This window comes from Danio aesculapii, chromosome 25, assembly GCF_903798145.1.
Source record: "Danio aesculapii chromosome 25, fDanAes4.1, whole genome shotgun sequence".
In the NCBI taxonomy this organism is placed as follows: Eukaryota; Metazoa; Chordata; class Actinopteri; order Cypriniformes; family Danionidae; genus Danio; species Danio aesculapii.
In genome coordinates, this window is record NC_079459.1 from 26,197,731 (window position 1) to 26,218,374 (window position 20,644).

At 35.9% G+C, this 20,644-nt stretch overlaps 2 protein-coding genes across 2 annotated transcripts; both read right to left on the reverse strand.

The window, feature by feature from the left end:
* Positions 1-3,950: 3,950 nt before the first annotated feature.
* On the reverse strand, positions 3,951-12,155 carry si:dkey-52p2.5 (uncharacterized protein LOC100334758 homolog). The gene is made up of 6 exons (XM_056451860.1): positions 12,052-12,155; positions 7,540-7,776; positions 5,229-5,492; positions 4,859-5,140; positions 4,663-4,770; positions 3,951-4,442 (listed from the first exon to the last, which is right to left on the reverse strand). Exons 1-6 carry the CDS (start codon positions 12,131-12,133, stop codon positions 4,372-4,374), a joined length of 1,044 nt encoding a protein of 347 aa, XP_056307835.1. The 5' UTR covers positions 12,134-12,155; the 3' UTR covers positions 3,951-4,371.
* A 1,277-nt stretch (positions 12,156-13,432) lies between these two features.
* Positions 13,433-19,085, reverse strand: LOC130219888 (major histocompatibility complex class I-related gene protein-like). Its single transcript, XM_056452383.1, has 7 exons — positions 19,004-19,085; positions 18,069-18,308; positions 14,647-14,913; positions 14,280-14,564; positions 14,081-14,197; positions 13,952-13,999; positions 13,433-13,824 (listed from the first exon to the last, which is right to left on the reverse strand). The coding sequence occupies exons 1-7, from the start codon at positions 19,083-19,085 to the stop codon at positions 13,748-13,750; spliced, it is 1,116 nt and encodes a 371-aa protein (XP_056308358.1). The 3' UTR covers positions 13,433-13,747.
* Between the last annotated feature and the right edge of the window lie 1,559 nt (positions 19,086-20,644).

The window sequence follows — 20,644 nt, forward strand, 5'->3', positions numbered from 1 at the left end:
AAATAATGGTTAAATTCATAGTTCAATTGGGAACACTCACCATTGGATTTTGCATTACCTGCAATCGCGTCCATCATCATTTACCAGCAGTCTCGAGAAGCCTCTCTGCTTGTAAGCTGCTTTGGTGATTGCTCGTCGTATAAATTATTAATTAACATCGGCATTTGTGAACTTTGAAACTCTGTTTATTTCACTTTAAGACACTAATATCATCAATATGGAAGGTAATTCCTGCCAATTTTAAATAAATCAAATAAACATTGTAAATTAAAATGAAAATCAGATTAACAATTTAATTTTAAAACACTGTTCACAAAATATCTGCCAAAATTGAAAATGAAATGATTTAATTTTCATTTTCACTTTGACAACACATCATCCCTGTCAAAGCAATAATTGAAATGAACTTGCCGATTTAACATTTCATTGTCACTGCATTTCCGCGTCAAGACTGCCAATATTAAAATAAAAAGCCAAACTGAAAAATAAAATGCAAACACAATATTTACAAAGCGTGTTATTAATGTTCACGTGTAACATGGAGGCTAAGGCGGTGTTAGAATCCATGTGCAGAAGTTTATTTAAGGGGTTAGGCAGAGACATCAATGAGTAAACAACCAGAGAGTCGGCAACACATAAGCAATCCAATCCAAACAACAAACACAGGGGCAAATCCAGGCGACGAAGTATAAGAGCAGGCAGTTCAGTAACACAACAATCAGTCCAAAACAGATCAAAAGGGCAAAGACAGAGAACGTACGTGATCAAGGCAGGCAGGGTCATACACAGGATAGCAGTCATGAAAGTCACTTGGAATAACGCTTGGTAAGGCAGGTAAACTGGCAATACTTCGCAAAGAAGCATGGCCTGAGCACTCATTGAAATACAGCAGGCATGTCCAAGCTCGGTCCTGGAGGGCCGGTGTCCTGCAAAGTTTAATTCCAACCCCAATCAAACACACCTGGGCTAGCTAATCAAGCACTTACTAGGCTTTCTAGAAACATCCGTGCAGGTGTGTTGAGGCAAGTTGGAGCTAAAATCTGCAGGACACCGGCCCTCCAGGACCGAGTTTGGACACCCCCGAAATACAGCACAAACAGGAAGTAGAGGGAGAGGGAGCGGAACTGAGTCAGTAGTCGGGCGAGGGCTCCCTCTGCTGGCGTGGCGTTACATCACGCTATTATAGTGACACAATTCAAATGAAAATGTACATTTAAGCTTTCCTTTTATTGACACTTAATCTATTTCAGTTTTCATTTTTGATTTCATTTTCAACTTCAACCTGTATGCAAAGCCTATGCTAATCACTGGGAGGGGCGTATTCAAGTGACGTCGAGTGCTTTCACAGGGCCCAAGGGCAAAAGCACGGTTTTGATAGATGGGACAGCGTACGTTACTTATGTATATATAACGGAAGTAAAATGGCAAAAACTGTTAGTCAGCCTTTACGTGAAGCAGCTCCTGCATTGGTACAGCAAGAGGAACAGAGGACATGGGATAACCATAGACTGTAAAATATATGGACGTAGTATCCGTGACGTCACCCATAGGTTTCTGAACACTGCAAAAGAAGCTACAAGTAGACGCGGCCAACCGTCGCCATTTTGTTCGCGCGTCATCGCACCCACGATGCACAATTAAATGCACACAGCATCCCATATCATCTGATAATTGTAGGAAATAATTCCCAAAGACAGCTGACTGTGTAAAGCCACATAAAACAAAACAAAAATATGATGAATATGTCGAGCTCAGTGGCTAATCTGCCGGATTCAACTGAGGTGAAGTGACGGACCAGCCAGACCTAGCTGTCACTCAAGTGGCCACGCCCTTAATTATGCAAACTTAATATAACCTAATATAAAGGAAATGGATGAGTTATAAAAAAATGCACCCCCCTTACAGTTGTCATGGAGGGTAATAATAGCTATATGAACCAAAATCGTTCTTTGTACCAGGCTGTAAACACCTTTTTTTCTGCTGTAAAGTTGGCCATTCTAACAGTGGGCTCAATTGCAATTTGTTCTATTATGGAGCCAGGACTAGCTGAATTTTGATGAATTGCAGTTTCAGTTACTTCCGTATTGGCTTCCCGAGGGAGAGCGGGAGGTTGCCGCTAGGGGATAACCAACCGTCAAACATCCGTCCCGGAGCAGGAGTCACGGGCTTCTTTGATGGGCAGAGAAACTGCAGCCTAAGTTCGGCAGGCCTTGTGATGAAGTCTTATAATATACTGTATTAGGTCTTGTGACGTTAACAACTAGTTAGTACCAGTTATCCAGTTATCTAGTAATCTTTGAAATACAGAAATCTAATGTAGACAGACATGTAATTTGCAGATGATCCCTAAAAATGCGTGCATGAATGTCCTGCGAATATCAAACCTAAAACCAACTTTATCGAGCTAATTTAGCTGTCTTTCAAAGATTTTAGATTGTAGGTTAGCCTTACTGGAAGTAGATTCTGTTTTGGAGCTAAACATTTTTGCCTGAAACCGACGGGATTGACCGTAAATGAGCGACCGCATATTTCGATTGGCGTGATAAAGGTCGGTAAGAATTATGAAATGGAGACTTGCCTCTGGCGATTACGTTTTGGTTACACCAGCAACTAAAGCAAAGTGAGGTGTGGAAAAAGTTTAGAGAATGTACATAATCAGAATAATGGGTGATATAAATATGTGCGCACATTTGAAAAATGTCAGGCTGTAAACGGCTTTAGGCATTTAAAAAGCAATCAGTCAAAATGTACAGGTCGAGTTATGGCCGAATTTTGACGCTCCTAACTTTTAATTGCTGTACTTAATATTACTTATAGTACTGATATAGGGATTAAAAAAAACATGATTGACCTATTAAGCAGGTTGAAGAACTTTTTGGAGCTGCAGTTGGAAGTAAAAACAAAAAGACAAAAATATTGTTGCACATATTTCTAGCACTTTGTATCAGCACTCAATTCTGCTCACTACAAAACCTCACTCCTTCTTTGAGAGAAGTGAGCCTTTACTGATCGCTGATAACTATAGCTTCCCAGATTTTCTTGTTTAGCAAGTCAGTAAACATGAATCCATCTGATTAAAAAAAAAAACTGAAGCGTTAACTGAAATAAAAATAAAAACGAGAGTTTTTCAAAAAACTAGTTCTAGAAAAAAATTGTTGAAGAGAAATTGCTAATTCCCTTCAAACCCAGGTGAGACACAATTGTTTATGATTTGCCTGTGATTTCAGGCATTTGTCAGCGATTTCTCAAAACTTGTCAGCGAGTCAAAATCAGGGCTAAAATCATGCAGTCTGAACTCGGCATTAATTAAATTGGCATTAATCATCATTTTTTTATTGTATGTTTATTTAATTCAAAGTGACTTACAAATATGGATAAAGAAAGCACAGTTCACCAAATGGTGATTTGTAAACAGCTATGTGTGTTGTTTTAGTTCTTCTAGGAAAAAATGAAGATTAATTTAAAGTCAATGTGAAAATCAACAACATTTTCTTGTGTTTCTTAATCATTTTTATTTAGTCCACATTTTGGCTGATATATTTGATACAAACCAATGCATTCATTAAGCAGACAACAATAAAGAATTTCAGGATTTCACATGTTTACTATAAAACCATTGGTCTGTTTAGCGACTAATGGCTCCAACTGTAGCCACTACTTTTCTTATTGCTGCTGTTATTGATGTTTTGCTCTATAGAATAATACCATTACTAATGAGGTGAAAAACTGTAGAGATATAAACTGTCCATCTTTCAGCAGGTTCAGGTTGATGTGGCGAGAGTAAAAAAAAATTTTTTTTAAGCAGAATTTCTTCACTTTAGCCTCATGAAGTTGTCCGTTTTGTTTGTTGTGCTTATGAAATAATTTTTAGAAATATTTTTTACACATCTTTTTTTACATTTATAAAACAATATTTCAAATGCATATTAACATAGAAAACAAAAACGTTTTGAACAATTGGTTTGAATGTAAAATTAAAAGGAACATTTCAAAATACAAAGACATTTGCTGGTAAATTTCACAAATTCTAACTAACAGCAAGTCAAACACTGAATTAACCATAAACTTCTGAAGGAGAAAGAATACAAATAAACCATTCAAAAATGTTAAGATTTCTGTTCATTGTAATAAAATCAACTCTTGAGTGCATGTGCCCTCAGATTTCTAAAGGGAAAAAAGAAAAGCTGCAATCTAAAAAAATTCAACAAATAGTATTGCTTTTAAAGCAGAAGTTGTGGCTAAATGAGCCACCTCTAGACAAATAACAGAAGATGAATTTGCTATCACAAGATTATATTCTAGTTGCAGTACAACATACACTAGAATCATAATCACTAGATGCTTGGTAATCTTTGTACTTTTCTTTGTTTTTCATTTACGTGATGTTCCACCCATCTCAATAGGTTCCTGTTGTTCAGGCGGTGATGCTGTGGTGATGGTTTCTTTAGATGACAGCAAATATTTTTTATTAGTCAACAGAATATGAAAAAAATAAAACTAACATACAACTATTGACAAGAAACAATATTTTGGTAGTCACTTACACAAAAAATGACAATATTTAAAAGCAAATCACTCGCTTGAAGCAAAGGGGCGTTAATAAAATTTGAAAACGATGATTTATCTTCAGGTGATTATGATTTCTTACAAAGTAAATCCTACCTCCTTTATTCGTGTATTTGTGTATGAGGACAGCTGTAAGCACCAACACCAGAGACAAAAGCACCACTACAGGAATCACTATTTTAACTGGGAAACTGGGGTCAAATTCTGCAACAAACATATTTAAAAGCAAGTGAGAAACGGATCAGAAACAGTTCAGTGATGTGTTGAAAGTTGTCACTGTACACCTCATTACCAAAATCAACATCTTGGTTTTTGTCCAGGTGTTTAGCAGAGCAGGTGTATTTGTGTTTTTCTCTCTCGTCTGCTCTGATCTCCAGACTCTTCCTCATTTGGTACGTCCCGTCTCCATTGGGCAGCAGATCTCCTCCAGTGACCTCATGATCAGATACAGGCTGTCCATCTCTCAACAGGGTCAGGTTGATGGAATGGGGGTAAAATTCTGACGCCAAACAGCTCAAGCGAAACCCTCCAAATTTTGAGTGTACTTTCTTAATCAGTGTGACTTTCGGTTGTACTATGGATGAAATCAAGTATGTTATTCAGATGTGGCCCTTTCACAATCCAAGGTAGATAAAGGTTAGGAAAAAAACCTTAAGACCTACCTTTTCTATTTACTTGAGTTTGTCTTTTTACTAAATAATTCCTGAGAGTCGTCATGCAGACTGGGTAGCTTACATTCTCATAATGCGTCTTAAAATTAACAGGGACTGTTGCCATGTAGTTTTGGCACTGACATGTAAAATTGTCATTATAAAAACTCACTTCATCTGTAGTGGAGCCACTAAAAGCAATCTTCAAAATCATTTGTCCAGGCATATCATTGTCCATCAGCTCACAATGCCACGCAATTTGAAAAAGTTGAGAACCTGTCAGTAGAAAACAGATTAAACTAACAGCCTGTACTACAAAATATAATACTTTTATTTTAGTTTATGCTTGTGTCAGGGTTACGGGTTGAAGGAGATGAGGCAAGGACCCAATTGCAGCAAATGAAAACTATTCTATTTAATAAAAGGAAAACTAAATAACTTAAACCTCCCTGTGGGGGGGAAACATGGCAACATGCAGACTTTGAAATACTAAACGAACCAGGGATGACAAAATTTCATGATGTCCTCAATGAAGACACATAGACACTGAATTAATGATGACGGACAGGACAGAGCACACTAGGAGAATAAATAGGAACAACAAACCAATGAACAGACAGGCGGACAGGTGAAATTAATAATAAATAGGATAACAAGGTGGGTGGGACAAGACTCAAAAGAACACATAAAACAAAACACAACAAGCCATCTTACATGCAAACAGGACTAGCAGCCAATGAGAGAGCTCACTGACCGCGTTCTCACATGAAACAGGACACTAAAGCACATGGTTACAACATGAAACCACATGCTACACGACAAACACAACAGAACGCAAGACACGAGCACACGATAAATAAAGATACTTACCGTGCGCTCACATATGCGACGTGAATGTTCCCGCTCAGCGTCATCCGAAACCAACTAGACTGAGACGCTGAGAATGAAACATCACGCCGCAGACAAAACAAACACAGACACCGGGAAAAGAACGTGCATTCAGACCATGTTCGAACCTCATGCGCCCACATCAAGCGGGAACACGCACGGCTTGAGCGCAACCAGGATGGCCTTCATACAATAGCCGCGTTTCCACTATCGCGCCTAAAGCGAGCGAGCCAGGGCGAGCCAAGGCCAGACGCGTTTCCACTATCACTTCCGGGGCGTAATCGGGCCAAAGTGGGGCTTCCTTGGGGCCAGCGTCCGGCCTTTTTCGGCCTGCCGAATACCTTGGGCCAAGGAGGGCCAACTGGGGCTTCGGGGCGGGGTTACGTACAAAGGCGGAGTTTTCCTGTCAGGTAAAGACGAGACAAGATGCTTTCTTCCCTTACATTTGTTTTGCTATCGCGCTTGATCAACTCACTAAGAAGAAGAAAAAATAAATGCCGCCGAACTCGAATGTCCTTATCCAGGGATCGCTGTCTGGCCTTACACCAACAGACCACAAACAGTACAAAAGCAATCGCTTCGGTGTTCTCCAGCTTCCAGCTCTCGTAGTGATGCCAGGTTGTGTTTGTGGTTATAATTTGAGTTTTTTGTTCCCGCTGAAGTGGGCGGGATGTGTGACAGGTTGTGTGACGTTTGATTCGGGGGACGTTCTGGGGGCGGTGTTTGCGTGACGCGCTGCGAGCAACTAGCCCGACAGTGGAAACGCAACATGATTTCGGCCTCATTTCTCAACCTCCCGGGCTATTGGCCCGGCCTGGCCCGATTAAAGCTCTGGCTCGCACTGGCCCGATAGTGGAAATGCGGCTAATGACAAGGACAGACAATGACGAAAAAGACAAGTGCTCGACCCGAGAAAACTCAAGCAGAGCACAACATACAAGACATGACAGGACTAGTGACTGGACTCTGCCACCAAAACAAGAATTAACAAGAGTGGCAGAATCCTGACATGTTGCTTCTTTAGCTGAATTTTTTAATTCATAGTAAGTATGCAAGTATGAATTAATAGTAGCCTATCCATGAAACATTTTCTGAAAAGTACCCAAATGACCTTTAAATTGAGTCAAAAATCTGAAGTGCGAATCTAACACTGTGATGTTTAACAGTGTAGGGCCATTTTCACAGTATCTTGTATAATATTTTTTCTTCTTTTTTTTAGTTTGACTGGAATAAAAGCATTTTTTCGATCTTAAATAATTTCTACGATCAATATTATTAGTTCTATTACTAGCCCTATTATTTTATAATCAATATAATTAGCAATATTATTCGTTTGATTAAAAAAAGGGGAATCAAGAAATGCAGAACCTTGTAATTTTGGACACAGATTGTGTAGAATCAACTTGTGCAATTCCAATAGGATAATTGAACTTACTTTCTGTACTGTTCTTAAATATTAGTGTTTCCGCCATAAAAGGCTTCAATGCACCTTTTATTTCAGCAAGCAAGCCATTAACAGTCTCATCTTCATTTGTAGTATTATCTCGTGCAATGAATTCCTGTGTTTCTGAAATATAGAGCCCTACTGTCATGTCATCCAGCATAAATGTGAAATGTATTTGAGGGAATGGGGTTCCAATGTAAGTTCCAAGTATCCGCAGTGAGTGAAAATCTGTGGAAAAAGAACAGCCAAGGCTTGAAATGAACAAAAACTGGGTTACTTTTCCAATCAGGGGTTAGTTAGAAATCAACTGATTCACTTTCACTTTACACTTGCGAAAAAGAACTGAAAGATTTAATTGAAAATTAAATACTATCCTATTCCCTGGATAGTCTGCTTTATAACACATAAAACATGTTTATGAATTAGCATGAACAGAGCCTTTAAAATGGAAGTGAAGCAGTCAGTCAAGTTTACATTATTTTGCAAATTGATTTCCACTTTGAAAATATATTTGACAAACTCGATTATTGTAACCATTTTTAAGGGCATGGTTTACTATTGCTTGTAGCGCAAGGGCACAGCCATCTTGCAATATAGTTGTGTCTTACATCATGTGGTTGGTTTTGTTCCCTCAGCTAAACAAATACAGTTGAAGTAATGGACTGAACAATACATTGCAACAAAACTGTATTTAGTCCAATGTGTGAATGAAGGAAGGTGAGGTGTGTTTAGTCCTTGTAATTAGTGTAGATAATCAACAGCTGTGTGTGAGTGTCCGGATTATTCTCAGCTGTTGCAGGAGTTGATGAGCGCAGGGAGTTCTGGGAGTTGTAGTTTGTTCAGCAGTAATCTCATATATAGAAAACCCAGCTGGCGATTGCAACAAACTACAGGAAATAAATAGTCAGCTGAGACAACACTACTGGCAATCATACCAACAAGCATCAGATGTGTATCTAATATTTAAAAAAATATTTTAGTTTGTTTGATGCACTTTGCTTCCCTTTCTGTATTACACTGCCTGACTGTGGCTGTTTCTTAATTCCGAGAACGCAGAGATCCGACTTGGGTCTTGCCAGGTCACCTCGGAAGAACAAACGCGGGAGACCGCGAGAACAGAGAATAGGTGCGCTCGACATGAAGCACGGCTCCAGCCGGTGATCAACGAGATTAGCCGAGGCGGGGGCGGAGTTGAAAACGGAGCCACCAAGCCAGACACTTCGGAGGCTCAAAGTTGCGGCAGTCATGATGACCGATCACATTGTGTGATCATTTATTTATTTATTGAAATAACAACAAAAGATATACAGTACAAATAAATCAGAATACAATCTCTACAAACTGTAGTTCATTTTTAAACAATAAGGGAATTATGAATTAAATTTAAGTAGTCTATATATAACAAACGCATGAGAAATAAGGGGAAAACGAGAGGGCACATAAAAAGGAAATAATTATCCATTAATTAATAGGATAATAGGATTATTTTTGGATAATGAAAGCATTTTTTAAAAAGCACTTCAATCCAAAAAGATTGAACAAAAGGAGCAAAATAAATGAGCTACACTTTTAGTAGAAATTTTCCGGAAAGAGCAAGGAGTACATCAGTGTCACTTAAAAAAAATTTGCATAAATGGCTTGACAGGAAATAGAATATTTAATAATCCTATTTTTTATATATTTAATAAAATATTTTTTAACTTAATTTGTTAAGAAATCTTTATAGGGGTGTCAGGATCAATGATGATAATTATTTTATTTCAAGTCTGTAAGACTTATTTGAATATTTAGGTTATTCATTAAAATGTATCATTTAAATCATTCATGAAGCTGAATGCTGTCTGTATAAAAAGGCCAAATAAACCTATGCAAATAATCTAGCCATTATGAACAAATTATTTAACAAAAGATGGTACTCCAGTAAAATATTTGTAGTCTTTTAATAAGCATGATTTATGTAAGATAGAGAGGGCATAAAAAGTTAATTGTTTGGTTTTGAAATTTGTGAGATGGAATTTGTCCAATAATAAACCCGAAACCCACGTGGTTGTTGTCATGCAGTGAACTCGGCCAGTCGTGTAATATCCGTGTCTTCATCGCAGCTCAAGCAGTCTCTCTTCAGATGCTGCACGGGCTGAATCAGTCGTCTGATCTCGGAGCGCTGTCGCGGTACTTTGATGCCACATGTGACAGTCACATGGCGTCGGCGCAGCATCAATCTGGACAACATTTCTAACCAGCATGCACTGCTTTAAGACAGATTTCGATCGATCTGCGCAGCGCTGCATGAAGTCGAACACACCTAATGTGTCCTGTGAGAAATGAGATACGTTCTTCCTGATGGTCACATGACCTTCACGCATTTATAACTGAAAATTATTTAAATATTACAGCATTCATACAATAATTTATTGTTTTTTTTTCCCCTTTTTAATATATACTATGCATAAAGACTTTACAAATATAGGTTGCACAATATAAATAAAACAAATTTGAATACTAATTTCAGCAAATAAAGCGTCGATGCATTCTGGATATGAAGAACACATCTGGGAACTTTAACACATCCTCCGTTCTTGCGGTCTTGAGTTCTGGAACTGAAATTTTGGCAGTTGATGATGACGTTACACGAGAACACGAGGACGCAAGACCACAAAACGTGGAGTCATGTATAATTTTAATCATTGCATCCTTAGTCTGAATGTAAATCCCTTTGTCAGGCAGTGCTGCACCAGCGTGAGAGTGAACCAAAGCGCATCAAATGAAATGTTTTTTAAAAAGAAAAATTGAAAATGTATAAATATTTTTTGTATAGTACCATACATAACGCTGTATTAGACATACATTTTATGCTAGTATTTTACATTTGCAATTGCAATTCACATCCATAACTTCACACATTGGGTTAAATTAGGCTCCATGTTCAGTCCATTACTCCAACTGTGTCTGTTCAGCTGAGGGAACGGAACCAACCCTGTGACGTCAGACACAGCGATATTCCAAGATGGCTGTGCCCTTGAGCTAAAAGCTACAGTCCAACATGCACTTTTCTTCAAAATGGTTACAATTATCAAGCTTGTCATATATATTTATTATCAAAGTGGAAATCAATTTACAAAATAATGTAAACTTGACTGACTGCTTTACTTCCACTTTAAAGGGATAGTTTGCTCAAAACTGAAAAGGTACTCACTCTTCCACTATTTTTTAAACCTGAGTTTCTTTCATCTGTTGAACACAATAGAAGATGTTGTGAAGAAAGCTGGAAACATGTAACCTGTAATTGTTTTTTCTACAAGGGATGTCAATGGTGACCGCTTTCAGCTTTCTTAAAAATATCTTATTTACTGTTCAACAGAACAAAGAACTCAAAGAACAGGTTTGAACCCACTGGAAAGTGAGTGAGCACTGCTTAAACTTTCAATTTCGGGTGAACTATCCCTTTAAACATTAACAAAGCAATGCATAAAGACAAGTGTCAAAATAAACCTAAACATAACAGAATCACATGAGTTGTGGTGTGTAAAAAAAAATCCTAAATGTGACAATTAAGTTGAAAGTTTGAAAGTCTGCTATGTTTGTCTGAGACAGGTCAAAACATTTTCAAGTTTTTAAAATCAGGAGTACCTTTAGGTATTTTAGTAGTTAAATTAATAGTTAATTAGTTGATAATTTAATAGTTAAATAAGCTCATGAAATTCCAAAAGAGTGTTTCTCTCAAAAGATATTGAAGTCAGTTACAAACACGCTCCTCCTCATGATTTTTCACAACCTATTTTTAAATTAAGCCAGTTTTGCAGCATTTGTTGCAGGCAGTGTGGGAAACGAGCCAAGAGCAATCTCTGCATACACTGAAGAAAGTGAAACTACCGTGTCTTTCATTAAAAGTACATTTTTATATTGAATATAGGAGCGAAAAAGTATGGTTTTATTCAATTTGCCTTAAACCCCCTAGATAAAACTAAAAGCATAATTTTTTTTCTGAAAGTATCTTACTTTAAGCCATCAATTTTATGTCATGTGACTACATGAAAAAATGCACTGCTATTCAATTTTTATTTATTTCTAATGGGAGTTTCATTACCATTTTGCCATTTACCATTTCACATCTCTGCAAGTTTTATTTTGCCGTTTGCAAATTCAAAAGGACAAAAACTCCGATTCCATCTAAAGTAATAAATTAAAGTAACCATTGGATTATTCTTTATATATTTTGCAATTATGCATTGTAAAGGACATTCTATATGAGCAGAAAAGATGTTTGGATTTTTCCCTTTGGACAAAGTGAAAACAGAATTTTTCACATTAGACAAAAGCGCCTGCTAAATGACACTGTAAATGTGATTCATGGTTAGTTTTCATAATTGTTCTGCATCAAAATTCATAAGATAATGGAATCTTAGAAAGTGTGTTGAGGACCGAAGTGCACAGGACGCGTCTTCTAAAGCAAAATACAAAACACTGCATCTACTTAACACAAATGCATATTAAATAAAATCCTACCTGTTAAAACAGAGGTTGGAGCTGACAGCAGAAACAGAACAAACAATACTTTGCCAATCATGTTCTCAGATGTGCGAGCCATTTTGCTCGAGCTGCTTTGATTGCATGTGGTGTGTAAAGTTTTAATAAAAAGTGTAATAAAGTTTGGAACAAGTCTTGCAAGATTTTTTTTTGAACAACCAAGGAACGAGGAAGATAAAAACAACAAAAACAAAAAGTTCAGCAGAAGCCTGATGACGCTCCAAATAACCCCTTTGTAGTTTGTTTATGGGAGTGTCTCTCTTTCACCACAGATACTACATTTTTACAGTTTATAAGTCTTATGATTAAGGAGGATTCTGTGCCATCAGGCATCAAGAAAAAGTGATTAACTGTGTTGATGTATGCACGGTATATCTACTGTAAGCTCCTGCAAATCACCAAAAAAATCTGTTGTTTTGATTCTAATAATATATAAAAAGCATGAATAAACAATAAAAGGTATGTTGAAAATCAGCTTTCTCAAACAGATATCACACAATCGCCACAATTCCGTGTCAGGAAAATAACTTATAAGCTAAACCATCACATATTTATATATAGGCATGAGGCATCAGCTTGAGCTCCAGCTCCTCCTTCCTTGCACTTCTTCTATGAGTGATGTCACTGGGGGTTGGGGTTAGGGGTGGAGTTTGTGTACGCATTAAAACAGCTTACAGGAGGAGGAGTAAGAGCTCAAGCTCCCCCTCGCTGGAGCTCAAATGGCTCTGCAGCGAGTGGCTCGGCTATTCTCGTTAATCACCGGCTGCAGCTGTGCTTTATGTCGAACGCACCTAGAGAGCTCGCGCGCGCGCGCGAGAGAGAGAGAGTGAGAGAGAGAGAGAGAGAGAGAGAGAGAGAGAGAGAGAGAGAGAGAGAGAGAGAGAGAGAGAGAAAGGAAAAATAATAATAATCACACAACACAGGAATGTAACACTTATCCAAAATTATTCTACCTTTGCCAATCACAATGAACAAGAAATAAAAACTAAAATATTGACTGCAGATTGAAGGAAAATAGTGGAGTAAAAGTACTAATACAGCACTAAAATGTATTTAAGAAAAAGTAAAAGTACACATTGTCCAGACTGACAGAGCAGAAGTACCCTCCAGAATCTGGGTTTGCTTTCTGGATAAGTTTGACTTGTAGTTTCAACAGTTTCTTCTCTGCTGCACCATATAGTCATTATTTTTATTGTGCACACAAAATCACTTTTATTTTATTGTATTTAGTTTTTTTGCTCATTTACTGTATCTCAATAACATATAATAATCATATTTATTATGTGTATGCATGTCAAAAAAAACCATACAAATGACTTTGGGAACAATTGGTTAAAATGTCAAATTTATTTAAATAATACAAAATACGACACACTCGAGTGTCAATCATACAAAAGTTTAAGGTAGAAAGACTACATATAACATTCAGGCTTTCTGTTCAGTATAAATGAATGTGCCCTTAGACTTTTAATGAAAATATACAAGTGGAGATGCAAACTAAATAAAACAGTTTAAAAATATGGCCATGAGGCATCAGTACAACAATATAAAAAAGATATATTAGCCATCGCACAATTATATTATACCCGCAGTACAATAAACAGCCATCATTGGGTGTTTGGTACTCTTTTTGGCTTACTTAACACTGGTATATGAAGCTTACAATTTCAGTTTTTTAATTACTTAAGGTTTCACTGATCTCAGTAGCTTGCTGTTGTGGTTGTGTTATTGCGTCAATGCATTCTTCAGATGCTAAAATAAAAATAGCTTTTGATTAGACAACAGAAAGCAAAAAAATAAAACTGAAAACATGAAATTATTTAAAAAATAATAATTTATACAAAAATGACAAAATAATATTTAAAAATAAAGCACTCACTTGAAGCAGATGAATAACTCACTTTAGATGATGATCCACAATCTTGATCTACAGTCAAAAGCATTAAGAAAAAAAATGATTGCTTGATTGATCTTATTATATTTTATAGTCTTACAATGTAAATCCTACCTGCTCTTCTATTCCTGCATTTATATATGACGACTCCAGTTATAAACACCAACACCAGAGATAAAACTGTCAGTATTGTGGGAATCACTGATTTAAATGGCACACCAGGGTCAAATTCTGCAACAAGACATTTAAAAACTTCACAAAGAGATCAAAAACAGTTCTGTGATATTTTTTTTAAGTTTTTGGATCTTATTACCTAAAGCGACTTCTAGTTTGTTGTCGATACTGAGGTGTTTAACAGCGCATGTGTATTTGTGTTTTTCTCTCTCCTCTGCTCTGATCTCCAGACTCTTCCTCATCTGGTACGTCCCGTCTCCATTGGGCAGCAGATCTCCTCCAGTGACCTCATGATCAGATACAGGCTGTCCATCTCTCAACAGGGTCAGGTTGATGTGACGAGGGTAAAATCCTGTCGCCAAACAACTCACTCGAACACCTCCAGAATCTAAAGCTTTCTGAAACAGTCTGACTCGTGGTTTCACTGTGAATGAAATAATAAATTCTGAAATATTACCTTTTTAACTATCCTAGGTAAATAAATGTCTGAAAATTAGGAGACCAACCTTTTCTTTTAACTTGATGCCATCTTTTTTTAATGTAATTTCTGAGAATTGTGATGCAGGATGGGTAGCAGACACTCTCATAACGCCATTTGAAATACTCCTGAAATAGTGTTGCCATTTCGTTTGTGCTTTGATGTGTTAACTTGTTGTCATGAAAATGAATTTCATTGATAGTAGAGCCACTGAATGCAAACTTTGTTATCATTTGTCCAGACTTATCATTCTCCAGCAGCTCACAGTGACTTATCATTTGATAAAGCTGAAGACCTTTCAGAAAAAAATAAAGGAATTAACATAATTACTACAACCAAATATCTCTTTTTTGAGTTTATGCTTGTAGCTTGTTCAGCTGAAATTTCTTTAAAATGAAAAGCATGCACAATGGTAAAAAGCCCATCATCATAAAATGTTCCTCTACAATGAAAAATGTATGCAAAATCATAGTATCTATAACACATTTGTGACAAGTACCTGGATGATCTACAACTACTTTTGTCAAGATTGCAACGTGTGCAATTTTCTCTGCAATTCCTTGCCACATAAATTTTTACTAATTTTTCTTTCTTCTTTATGAGTCCCTATTGGTGGAATGACTTTGCAGCCAACTTGCAGGACAAAGAGTCTTTGGCCAGTTTTTATAAACGATTTAAGACACATCATTTTCCTCAACACTTGATCCTCTCCCTCTGGATTCTTTATCTATCTATTTATAAGTCTATGTTTTTCATCTGTCCTTTATGTTTGTTAAAAAATGCACAATTGCGCAACGCCTAACTAATCAGGAATCACTGCATCTGCTTTTCTTGTGATTTGGGTTTCTATTATCCTCATTTATAAAGCACTTTGGATAAAAGTGCCTTCTAAATGAACAAATGTTGAAGTCAGAATTGAAGAACTATTAGCCCCTAATAATTAATAATTATTATTAACCCCTTTGAATTTTTTTTTCTTTTTAAAATATTTCCCAAATTATGTTGAACATAGCAAAGAAATGTTCACAGTATGTCTGATAATATTTTTTCTTCTGGAGAAAGTCTTTTTTTTCAGCTAGAATAAAAGCCGTTTTTAATTTGTTTTTAAAAACATTTTAGGGACAAAATTATTAGCCCCTTTAAGCTATTTTTTTTAGTCTACAGAACAAACCATCATTATACAATAACTTGCCTAATTACCCTAACCGGCCTAGTTAACCTAAATAACCTAGTTAAGCCTTTAAATGTCACTTTAAGCTGTACAGAAGTGTCTTGAAGAATATCTAGTAAAATATAGTTCACTGTCATCATGGCAAAGATAAAATAAATCAGTTATTAGAAATGAGTTATTAAAACTATTATGTTTAGAAATGTGTTGAAGAAAATCTTCTCTCCGTTAAACAGAAATTTGGGAAAAAATAAACAGGGGGCTAATAATTCAGGGGGGTCAATAAATTTGGCTTCAACTGTATGTGTCCAGTCAATCACATTTTCAAATCATCCACATTTATTTTAGAATTCATTCATTCATTTTCTTTTCGGCTTAGTCCCTTTAATCATTAAGGGTCGCCACAGCGGAATGAACCGCCAACTATTCCAACATGTGTTTTACGCAGCGGATGCCTTTTCAGTCGCAACCCAGTACTGGGAAACACCCATACACACTCATTCTCTCACACACACACACACACACAACATACACTACGGCCAATTTAGTTCATTCAATTCACCTATAGCGCGTGTCTTTGGACTGTGGTGGAAACTGAAGCACCCGGAGGAAACCCACGCCAACACGGGGAGAACATGCAAACTCCAAACAGAAATGCCAACTGGCCCAGCCAGGACTCGAACCAGCGACCTTTTTGCTGTGAGGCAAGAGTGCTAACCACTGAGTCACCATGCTGCCCACAAACTGCTTTCACACAAACAACTGATCATCTACAACAAATGTATGCATGCAATGAGGAAACACTGACTGCAACAATTTTTGGCTGCCTGTCAACTGTGACATCCAGATCTTCTGGGTTTTTTTTGTTTTGTTTTGTTTTGTTTGTTTATCCTCAACAACTGCACAATATACAACAGTAATTTAAGTTTGGTACTGCACTAGGAACATAAACTCTAAATAAACTCTATCATTCTTATGCCATGCATAAATATTACATTTACTTATTTAAGAATACAATTTTCTCTGCATTTGCTGGCCGGATAACCTTTTACTATAATTATTATTATTTTGTTTTTGGGGATTGGTCATTTTTGTCATAATTGTGACTTTTATCAAATAGTTTTATATTTTATTTATTTATTTATATTTAATTCAAAGAGTTTTTTGTTGTTTGGAGGTACATGCTTTTGTTTTTTCATTTTTCTGTTCTGTTGCCTAGTTAAGTGCCCTCGATTTTTCTTATTTATTTAATGTTCCCTGCTGGTGGAATGACTTGGAATATCTTTGGCTATTTTTTTCAAACTAGAAGACATAATTTTCGACGACACTTGATCATCCAACATCCCTTTTTATTCTTTGTCTATCTATTTCTATGTCTATGCTATTCTTCTGATCTGCTGTGTAAAACATATGCTGGAATAGTTGGCGATTCATTCCGCTGTGGCAACCACTGATAAATAAGGGACTAAGCTGAAGGAAATTAAATGAATGAATGTTCTTCATCTGTCCTTTTTGTTTGTTAAAAAATGCACATTTACGCAATGCCTAACTAATCGAGGCTTGTCACTGCATCTGCTTTTCTTGTGATTTGGGCTTCTATCTCATTCATAAGACACTTGAGATAAAGGTGCCCACTAAATGAACAAATGTGTCAGGCCAATCATACTGTCAAATCATCCACACTTCTTTTATAATTACTTTTCTACCATATTTTAAATGAAGTAGCTTGTTTTCTGTCAATTGCTGGTCTTTCATGCACAAAGATGTATGTGCATAATATTGCATTGAAAAGTCAATGACAAAGTGTATTAAAGTTAGAACTACAAAGAAGGTAACATGAAATCAATATTGTTTTCATCAGGTTATTCATTATTAATCATTTAACCCCCTTTACCTGCCTTTCTAATCACCATGTACATTTGAAACTATTTTTACACATGTTTGTGTTGTAATACCTACAGTACATCTGGAAATTATTCCCAACACTATTCACATTTTGTTATGTTATAACCTTATTCCAAAAGGGAATAACCTCAGCCAAAGCAGTACTGAAAACTGTACCAGGTACTGTACACATTGGAAAACCCCCAAAAGTGGGCCATACCAAACTGTCCCATGCAGTGGAAAAGTGCCATAAGGTCCCACAGATAACAGTATATGTCAGAGCACAAACTAAGCCATGAAAAGTTAAGACTACTGTCATTATACAGGTAAACTGCATGTGATTCTGTACACATCAGATTATTATCTTTGTGCGATTTCAGCAAAACAGCTGGACTTACTTTGTGTATTGTTTTCAAATGTGAGTATTCCCGCTAAAAAGGGGCGCGCATAGATTGCTATAGAATAGGTATGTGAAACAGTCTCATCTTCATTTGTCGTATTATCTCGTGTAAAGTATTGCTCTGTATCTGAATTAAAGTGTCCTACTGTAATGTCATCCAACATGAATGTGACACTAAATTCAGGAAATGGTGTCACTCCTTTAATGTAAGTTGCAAGAATCTGCATAGAGTGGGAATCTGTGAGAGAAAACAATGACAATTTTAAAATAATGTGATGACAATTGGTGTAAAAGTTTATTCCATTATGTAACTGGCCCAAACTTTAAAAAAAATCCCTTTTTTTAACCTGCTAAAAATATTGGTTTGTTCATCAATCAATGTAGGCTACTTAATAATAACAAGGTTATTAAAGTTAAATAAAACCGATGTATTTAATTATAGCAAGGCTGTTAAAGTTCAGTAAAACCATAAAGCTTAATGTCAAACTTTTTTCATTATTTAATGTTAAAACTAAACTCAAATCTAAACCTAAAATTAAAAAAAATTGAAAATAAAAATTTAATTTTAACTATTAATATGAACTAAAATAGCATCTCGATACTAACGAAATCACATTGGCAACTGTAAATTATTTTAAAGAGGACTAAATGAACACAACCTTTGTATAATATATTGTTTATAAAATGTTCCAAATATGCTTTGTGACTTTCATTTACGAATTCTGAATAAACATAATAAAACTAAAGATTTATGATCAACTTTCACTATTTTTCTGTATCCGTGTTCATAACAATCAATTAATCTATAATCTATTTTCATTATAATCTTAAAAACAAGAAGTGTGTTGAGGATCGAAGCAGTTATATCCTCAAAATCAGGGTTTAGCACCAAAAAAAGGGTTTAGCACAAATGCAAATTAAATAAAATCCTACCTGTTAAAACAGTTGTTGGAGCTGACAGCAGAAACAGAACCAATAATAAATTGCTAATCATGTTCTCAACTCTACAAGACATTATTCTCTGAAGTTAATTTGATTGCGTGTTGTGTATAAGGCAGAGTACGGAACAAGTCTAGCAAGATTTTTTAAACAAACAAAGAACAGGGAAATAAACAACAGTTCCACTAAAGCAAGACAACTCGAGGCAAGGTTGCTTTTACAATTAAAAAAACAATTAATTGGGATTCGTATTTTTAAAATCAGTTTTATTTTAATAAACATGGCACAATACAACCTCAGTATTATACATTGTTTCAGTCCTTCTTATTTTTTGAAAATTCTATATGTTGGAAACTTGTAGCCATTGACTAATGCCAAAATAATTTTTCTTAGATCTCAGTGGCCGCAGATTTTCACATTCTTAAAAATATATTATCTTGTGATAAACAACAACAACAATAAAAGAACTTGTAGGATTAGAACCACTTAAGTTAATTTGAGTAAATTTAGGTTTTTGCATGAACTATTTCTTTAAGGGCCATTTTATTCAACATACTGTAATGTCAACCAAGGCTCATTCTGAAATTGTACCCTGTTAACCCTTACTGTAGAATATGCAGTAAATAACTGTAAAATAGCCAGTGTTTTGCTGTAATAAAAGGAAACAACATTTTACTGTAAAACGAGCAGGGTTTGTTTGAAATTGTGTAGTGCAAAGAATGTGTAGTCATTTATGTAGTCATTACAGGTAGTAACTGTAATAATAAATGGTAAATTACTGTTCAATCATTACTGTCCCATCTACTCTGATGTTTTTATTGTGCTATATGTAGAATAGTGTGTTTATCTTAATGCAGAAAACAGTCATTTAGACATTGACACACATACAAAGCATATCTGTCTTATTCTAAACACAAAATTGTGAAAAAAGTTTTCAGAATATGTTGGCCCTTTAAGGGAGTCAGGTGTTTGATTTGTTTACATAAGAGTGTCCTCCGTTCTCTGTTTAGCAGTTCAAATGCATAGTGTTTTAAGCCATAAACAAGAATCTACAATGAGTAAGTAAAATGTGTTCAAATGTTTTTGAGGGTTGCTAAAGTAAGTCTGTGTATTAAGTTATATTGTTGTTGTCTTGAACTGTGTACTTGAAGGTTGGATTGTTAGCTAGTTAGCCTCTCCTCATATAACTTCTTACATTACTTTTATTTATTAAGTAGATATTGCCTATTTCCATAATGCGCAGTCCTTTTGGCAAATAAGCAGTTATTATACACATAAAAACCATTATATTCCAATCTCCTCAGTTAGGTAGCTAACATGGAATCATCACAGGGATTCGCAAACCTCTACTGTCAGGTCCCAGGTTGTGAATTTGTTGCTAAGTATTTTTCAGAGGTGTGTTTCCAACTGTGAATTCATAAGGACAATAGAAATTGTACTTTTTAAAGTAAATAATAATAAAGATTGGATCTTTTGGATTCTGTTTTGCCGACTTTATTTTTGTTTTTAAAATTATTTAAAGTTTTTTTTATTGAGAATTGGTGTGTGTGCCTGTTTTTTGACAAACATGTTTCTATCCATATCTATAGTAAGTATGTGTGTATGTTCTTTTGATAAGCTATTTTTTAGAAGTCT

Coding starts and splice junctions, on each gene's coding strand:
- si:dkey-52p2.5 (XM_056451860.1), bottom strand. CDS start 12,133: ATGGCTCGCACATCTGAGAACATGATTGGCAAAGTATTGTTTGTTCTG. Junction 5,141..5,228: donor AACTCAAGTAAATAGAAAAG/GTAGGTCTTAAG, acceptor TTTCATCCATAG/TACAACCGAAAGTCACACTG. Junction 4,771..4,858: donor AAACCAAGATGTTGATTTTG/GTAATGAGGTGT, acceptor TGTTTGTTGCAG/AATTTGACCCCAGTTTCCCA.
- LOC130219888 (XM_056452383.1), bottom strand. CDS start 19,085: ATGTCTTGTAGAGTTGAGAACATGATTAGCAATTTATTATTGGTTCTG. Junction 14,914..18,068: donor ATTTGAAAACAATACACAAA/GTAAGTCCAGCT, acceptor TTTTTCTGAAAG/GTCTTCAGCTTTATCAAATG. Junction 14,198..14,279: donor CAAACTAGAAGTCGCTTTAG/GTAATAAGATCC, acceptor GTCTTGTTGCAG/AATTTGACCCTGGTGTGCCA.